We start from the raw sequence: 7,799 nt of genomic DNA, 5'->3' as shown, positions 1-7,799 counted from the left end.
CAGTTTCTTCATTCGCGATATCACTCGTCAATGGGTGCTTTTCATTTGATGACACAAGACAATATAAGTGTCATTCTATCTTTGTCACTCTCTAAATGTCAAGAAAGATAGAACGACATTTTTGTCGACTTGTGTTATCAAATGGAAAGTACCCATTAATGTCGTGTGAATAAAGCTTAATGCTAACCCTAATAAAACCTAACCTAAAATCGCATTGATCAGGTGAAACAACAACGCGTCCTGTGTCCTGAGATAGACGGTTTTACAATTTTCATTTCGTTGCCGATTTGTCGATTGACAACCAATTCATAGTGACACATATTTATTCCCTTAAAAAGCGACGTTAATCGCAATTATAGAGGTAAGGACGAATCTAAACGGATGAGGTCTTTGATCTTCTGACGTTTGTCATGTATCGTTAATCATTACTTGCGTTTCAGTACAAATAGATCAATTATTATCTTCTTTTGTTATACTTGTGTGCCTCGGGCGAGTGTTGTCTTAACGCTAAAATGTAGCACATTCACTATTTCGTTTCTTACCGATAGCTATTGTCACACTGACCAAACATTCGGTTTAAAATAATAAAATAGTTTATAAATGACGATATTCTCGATTTTACAATTATATCAAAATTAGCAGAATATTATGATACGATTAATTATATTAAAATAATTAGTTGATAAGAGACTGTTTCATATAAAATCTCTAAATGCAGCCCAAGCTGAACAACAAATCATTATGATGTCAAAATGACTCTAAAATAAACATTAAAAATAATTTTTCAATCATTTCTGATTCATTTTAATATCATTTTGATATCATTATTGTTCTGCTTGGGAGTGAAGTAATCGATTTTGACAATGAAATAGTACATAAATATTCTATATATTAAAAAAATAACGTGACAATATTTTGTTATTAGGTATTTAATCGTTAAAAATATTTACATATTTTTTATATTTAATTTTATTTAAGTATATCAGTTTTAATATGCTAAGTAGAATATGCTAAGCAAATTTCTATCAGACATTGCTAATTGTAATAACAAAGTGAATGCTGTATGAATTCGCGTAATACACGATTATCGTAAGAGTAATTGATCGATTCAACCCACGTCTGATATCCATCAGCAAGATTTTTGTAGAAAGAGAGATACATTATCCAAAATTCAGAACGTAAGTCTCTGTCAGACTCCAAACATCGCGGACAATAATAATGGACATCGGACATCGGACGCGATTCGAATCTATTCATAAACAAATTGCGAACGTTAACGCTAACACGTGCGAGACTAAAGCGCCGAGGCGCATAATCAAGCGTAATGATCTCTTTAGCTCAATAGAATGGGTATAGTTTCCAGTACAAAAAGGACTATCATGCCGTCAACACGAGACCTCGTCAAAGAATTGATCGCCAAGGACTCAATCGTCATATTCTCCAAGACGTATTGTCCTTATTGTAAAATGGCCAAGGAGGTATCTATATGCTTTCTGTTTAATATGAGATTATAAACGAAACAACTACGTCACGTGACAAGTGACTATATCGCTGTATTGAATTTATTGATTGACATATGGGCTTCAAAAATTAAAGAAATACCTTCTGATATTCTTAGCATCTTTAAAAATTAATCAAGTTTTATTCTCCCTGTAATTTTCAATCTAACGTCTCAGCTGTTTAAGTATATCAACATTGTAATTTTTCGTGAGTCTATTAAATGTTATATATATTCTATTAAAAATTGTCCTTTTTATACTAATTTGCAATTTATTGAAAAAATGTCGCGTTTTCTGCACTGCGGTATGTAAATTTAAATATAATAATTTACATTATTTATTATTAATTATAAAATATGGGAATTAGTGATAAATTATTAGTTTATAATTTATTTATTTTAATCAATTTCTTTAAATTTTGGTGTAGGTGTTTGACTCGTTACAAAAGTCGTATACAGCGATAGAGTTAGACGATAGAGAGGATGCGCAGGAAATACAAGATGTGCTGGGTGAAATAACTGGCGCCAGGTCAGTGCCCAGAGTATTCCTCAACGGAGAATGTTTAGGAGGTGGTACCGACGTAAAGAAATTGTTACAGAGTGGCGAACTTATAAAAAAATTTTGAATTTCCACTGTCGAAGCGTCTTGTGATAAATTGTGAAAATAATTCGTTCGTAATAAGGAACAGATTATTGTAACAATAAATCAAATATATATCTGTGCTGATATAAGACAGGAAAAAGATATCTTTTGAATGGACTTAATTCCTATCCTGCTTTCATTGATTGCATTCTTTATTGGAAATAAGGATGAATATGAATGCGTAAACATCAATTAATTTTACTTATTAATCTTACTTTAATTACTTAATTTGTCATTTAAATTTTATTTATAAAAAATAGCTCATAAAATGAAGTTGCGTTTATTTAATTTAAGTTACAGGTTTCAATTAAATTTCAACTAAAGTTAGAATTTGATTGATTTGTTTATTGAATATTTCTTACGGCAAAAATTACAAGAAGTTTGCTTAACTTGTCCTTAATCCCCAACTTTATTTTCATAAAATAATGAAACTAATAATTCCATTTAATTAACAAAAGCTGTATTATTACTCGACGAATTAATTGGTGATTAAGTATTAATTACAGTCTGAGTTATTCTTAAAACTAACTGTGATTGACAATTTTAATTTATATGTACGAAATATCTGTATAAAAAAATTGCTTCAAAATTTTAATGCATTCATCAGTCGAATTACGTAACTTATTACGCTTTATTTTATTATTTTCACGGAAAGAAAGTTACGCGTCTTTCGTCAGCTGCTCTTTCTGCACTCTTGGTTTCCTCGCTCTTCCCGCAAATCGACGTATCAATCTTGTCGCGGAAAGAATTTATTAGTGCGAATAAAAAAAAATATAAGCTAAAAAAGGCGAAGTAATCAAGTTCAAAGTCGATACGGTTGACAACACGGGGCACCACGTGTCTACCTCGATGACGGTGGTGGACACGCACACGCCTGTCTAAAAATATCCACAGTTCGGTGAGAGTCGCTCGATTGAGTCGATCCAGGGCCGATCGGCCGCGAAGTGAGGAAGAAATGGATCTGACGCGGTATCGCAAAATCATAATTTATGTGCTGACATTTCTGGCGTATGCCTGGTCCGGTTACGGCGCCGGATTATTGACGAATCTACGGGACGCCGTGTTGGCGGCGGAGACGGTCTTCCAGGACCTTTTTGCCAACGCCATAACCGTGGCGAAGAAAATCAAGGACATACACGAAGTATTCGATGCCGCCGTGGAGGAGCACTGCATCTTCAAGTGTCCTGACGGTGTGTAATCAGTGTAATTCTAACGTGTGATGTCATCAGCTGTCATCGTCGCGTTATCAGGTTATTTTCCAACGGCGTGACGTTATTGGTCGGTTCTCTCGATCGATTCGCTCGGATCTCTCTCTGACTAATTGCACTTTCTACACCCCTTTCCTTTTGGCCTCCTTACGATATTTTTGGAACATTTGACTATCAATTTTGATTAATGTCCAAATGTCCATTTCTATTAATACAGGGTTGGCCATATTCGACGGAAAGATGGTTTTTTTTTCAATCATGGGAAACGTTACTCGATCTAACATCTCTATCAAAAGTTACAGTGTTGCCAGATCTTTCCGTCGAATATGGCCAACCCTGTATATAGATTAACTTTAATCTCGGTTTAACTTATTTTTTTATCTCTTTATAGTTCTAAAGCATATTACAAGAAAGTAAAGAATAAATATATTATAAATCAAGATTGACCAAGATTAAAGTTAATTTATATTGTAAGTTTTTAGTTTTCATTTTCTAGTGAACTTTTGATTCAAGCTTAATTTCGTATAACTTCATAATATAAAAATTATTTTTTTTTTTAGCTATGATTTAATCACTAAATTGTTAGTTTTGTAGTAGCTTTAAAAATTATTACCAAACTGTTTTAAAAAAATACAATTTTTATATTATTATATTATTATAAGGTTAAGTTTAACCATAAATTCATCAGAAAATGAAAAATCATCGTGCCTAACTGAATCAGTGACTCAACAATCTTTCTGTTGTGTGTCACGCAATAAAACATTAATAATTCTATGATAAAAAAATAATATATAGATATTATTTGAATAATCGCCGATTAATTTGTTAATCGATGATTAAGTTAATCAGAGATTAGTTGAGATCGCCCCATTAATTTTTGCATTTATAATTTTGCTACTAAAAATTATTATCCTTTTTGTCATTTTGTTACGCTTTCCGTATCGATCGTAGAGGTTATGAGGGGAAAAATTGTGATGAATAAAGAATCTTTTTTTTCTCGTGAGCGCACAAATTATAAATGTGAAACGCGACGACTGACATGGTGCGTCGTGATTGGATGAGCGGTTGCGATTGAATAAATGGCGCATTATTCAAATCGTTTTCAGGATCCATACCGAAAGCAAACTGGAATCACAAACCGCAAAGTGACGGATGTGGATCCCTTGGTATCCAGGTTGGTGTGTTTCCCTGAGAGGATAGATAAGCGATAAATGATATGCAATGTTTTTATATGTATAAATAAAATTTTTATCGCATTTTGTCAATTAATTGCATGAATAAGTGTGCATGCATTTATAATTTAATATATAATATAAATTTCTCGATAATTTACATCTAATCTAAGTCGGTAATTAAATTTACAACTTAGTTAGCGCTTGTAATTTAATGTAGTCGAGCTTGTGATTTAATCTAGTTGAGTTTGTAATTTAATTTACGACGTTACTCGAAGTTTATACATTTTGCAATATCTGTTGGCTTGTAATGTTCTTAATTATATTAATCACATCAAAGCAAAGAACAAAAAATCAAGATGACATCAAAATAATTATTAAAATTCATTTTTCGATCAATCATTTTAATATCATTTTGGTTTTATCATGACCTCCAATAAACACAAAATAGTAACACAACAGCAGTTATAATTTCACACTCAACGATAATATAACTATTGCATAAAACATGTATTATATTACATTTATATAAATACGTTCCACTTGAAATCATGCAACTTTTATTTGGCACTTTTCCTTCTATTGTTAAAAATAAGCGAGTTATTCAAGTGGCCTATTTTAGATGTATTACTTACTCTGTATTGTTGAATGTGAAATTATATAGAATGAGATGACAATTCTGAACGAAAGAGAATTTAAATTCAATTTTTAAGATTCAAGTTTGATAAACCGCCTCTAATTGTATGGAGAGTAATGTAGTGTGTACCAAACAGAAAAAAAATCACACTTGGAGTTTGAAGATTGCATTCAAATCTTATTTCATTTAAAAATATTCAAAATTATACCATTGATTTTATACTGTTAGTTGGTGCTGACTAGGCTATCTGTTTGAGTATAATCGTTTCATCTACAAATTATTACAAACATTTGTAGGTGAATCAAGAATATCTTCCACTCGCTGAAATGACAAAGTGCTGCGACGCTCATGACATTTGCTACGACACTTGTAACACGGATAAGGAGAAGTGCGATCTCGAATTCAAAAGATGCCTCTACAAATATTGTGACATGTATCAAACCACCGCCATCAGTATCGTCAACACGTGTAAAACCGCGGCCAAGGCTCTTTTCACGGGAACGATTGCGTTGGGTTGCAAGAGCTTCCTCGACGCCCAGAAACAGGCTTGTTACTGTCCCGACAAGTGGAGCAAAAATAAAAAATCAAAGAAAGCGGCGCAGGCCGGAGGAGAATTATAACGTTGCACATATAATATAAAAATAATAAGATGTATTTATACAACAAAGTATATCAAATAGAATAGAAATTTGTAAATTTTAGATTTACTAACAAAAGCCAGAATTTTTGCAATGCCGTTCTCCTCATAGCATAATTTGTAAGCCTTAGATTAAATGTGTGTCAAATTTTATAAAAGATATAAGAGAGCTAAGTTTCCTGTAAAATAATCGTTATTAGAAATTTTGTTAAAATGAAGAAAATAAGATATGTGTATATTAAATTAATTGAATGGTTGAGAATGATTTCCCTTTTGTAATATCAATTCAAGTAATACTAAAATCGTGTGTCTTTTGAAAAAAACAATAGACGGTCTTTCTGATACAAATGTCAATGTGACAATTGTCCCCGAACAAAATCACCGTGCCGGGACCGGCGTGAATAATAATAAATAGTAAATAATAAATTATCAAGTAAATAATAAATTATCAATTTAACACTAATTGTCGAGACATTCGCTGACACTTCCATAAGGTGAAGTGGAAATGGGAAACGCTAACTTCGCGCAACCTCCCAAATTTCATAAAGAGCAGAATGAGGGCGAGTAAGATAATTTCTACTTTATGACAGAACTGGTCTCGTATAACTTCGCATTTTTTATTTTTGATTCGTTCTTGGAATAGACTTGTTTAAGTCACTCATTTATATTCATTTAAAATTTTTAAAAAAGCGTCAAAAGTGAAGACAAATATGCACATCATTTTCCTGCAATCTATATCTATGCGAAACATTTTGCTGACTAAATTCCTTTCTTTTTAATTTATACTTAGTTTTTATAAAAAAAAAATTATTTACTCAACTAATAATTACATGTATGGATGTAAAAGCGCAAGAATTGTCTGCTTTTGACGTTGTAATATAGAATGCAGTAAGTGGAACTTATCTTATTACGAGATCAATGGGACATGTAAAAGCATACTTTGCAGTTTCGCCTTTCACGTAGCGCAGATACCGGAAAAAGTAGACAATCCGCGAACGGAAGCGGTAAAGCTGCTAACCAAAGTTCACAGGGTCAAAACGGATACAAAGTTGATTCTCGAGCGACAAATCCTTTCATCATTTTCTTTCTGCGACTTCGCAGCAAAAAACCGAATGAGCATGTCACCGTGATAGCGCGAGCTGCGGGCAAATTGTGGGCCCGGATGACTCCCGAACAGAGAAAGAAATATGTAGATCTTGCCAACGAGGAGAAGAAACGACGTCAGGATAGGAAACGGAAGAGAAAACGATCGTCTATACATTCGAGGTAATCCGTGAAAAAGAAATAAAAGTAATGAATAAAAGTAATGACAATGATAAATTAGCATCAACTCTAAGCCAAGTGAATTGTTTAAGATAAAAGTGGACTAAGTCCATAAAATTATAAGTTCAAGAGGATGTAATTATATATCCAAATAATGTATCTAGTAAGAAAAAGTAGAGAAATGTAATTTGTAAAATCTAAGAGAGAGAATATTATATATCTTTCAAGAAATCACATAAATTATGGACTTATTTCACTTTTATTCAGAAATCCTTCAAATGCAAGCTAGAGATGTGATCGCATTCCTATGTTCAGGATGAAATAACAAAGCTTGTAGAGGATCTATCTCGCGCAAGGAGGTGATCTTACACGCAATACACGTCGTACGTGGCACCTGGAAACAATCAAAGACGCAATTATGTATTTTTGATTTCTTTTTTATTTGTTAGTAGTCTTTTTTAGATCTATGTACAATAAATATTGATGTATTTTTATACATTATTAATTATCTTATCATTCAATTACTCTAAGCTAGGCGATCTGCCGTTTTTCTTTCGTTTTTTTCGTTTCTCTCGTCTGAAAAAATTAAACTCGTAACGTTTCGTACCATAAATATATTATTTTTTTTGTCGTCACGACCGTTCCGCGAAGCGTCGCCCACAACGAGGGAGGGAAATTACGCGATTCGGGGCAATATCTTCGGGGCAACGTATTTCACGCTACCTCCTTCCTCTTTCCTTC

General features: G+C 32.7%; 3 protein-coding genes across 4 annotated transcripts; all 3 read left to right on the top strand.

Moving 5' to 3' along the window:
• Window positions 1-145: 145 nt before the first annotated feature.
• LOC105143358 (uncharacterized) lies at window positions 146-2,241 on the top strand. 2 transcript variants are annotated; one of them, XM_011051651.2, is made up of 3 exons: window positions 146-361; window positions 1,338-1,478; window positions 1,927-2,241. In XM_011051651.2, the coding sequence occupies exons 2-3, from the start codon at window positions 1,347-1,349 to the stop codon at window positions 2,122-2,124; spliced, it is 330 nt and encodes a 109-aa protein (XP_011049953.1). In that variant the 5' UTR covers window positions 146-361; window positions 1,338-1,346; the 3' UTR covers window positions 2,125-2,241. The 2 variants fall into 2 exon arrangements, with proteins under 2 accessions (XP_011049953.1, XP_011049962.1); XM_011051660.2 differs by having other exon boundaries at window positions 149-361; window positions 1,357-1,478.
• Window positions 2,242-2,834: 593 nt separating this feature from the next.
• GXIVsPLA2 (phospholipase A2 group XII) lies at window positions 2,835-6,042 on the top strand. Its single transcript, XM_011051673.2, has 3 exons — window positions 2,835-3,331; window positions 4,456-4,523; window positions 5,455-6,042. Exons 1-3 carry the CDS (start codon window positions 3,097-3,099, stop codon window positions 5,776-5,778), a joined length of 627 nt encoding a protein of 208 aa, XP_011049975.1. The 5' UTR covers window positions 2,835-3,096; the 3' UTR covers window positions 5,779-6,042.
• A 678-nt stretch (window positions 6,043-6,720) lies between these two features.
• LOC147908223 (uncharacterized) lies at window positions 6,721-7,559 on the top strand. The gene is given in 1 exon segment (XM_087410608.1): window positions 6,721-7,559. A coding segment is annotated over 1 exon segment (345 nt). The 3' UTR covers window positions 7,066-7,559.
• The last annotated feature ends 240 nt before the right edge of the window (window positions 7,560-7,799 follow it).

Source organism: Acromyrmex echinatior, chromosome 10, assembly GCF_024713525.1.
Source record: "Acromyrmex echinatior isolate Ae372 chromosome 10, ASM2471352v2, whole genome shotgun sequence".
Taxonomy (NCBI): Eukaryota; Metazoa; Arthropoda; class Insecta; order Hymenoptera; family Formicidae; genus Acromyrmex; species Acromyrmex echinatior.
Note: the sequence above shows the minus strand (reverse complement) of the source record. Positions and strands in the feature narration are given on the sequence as shown.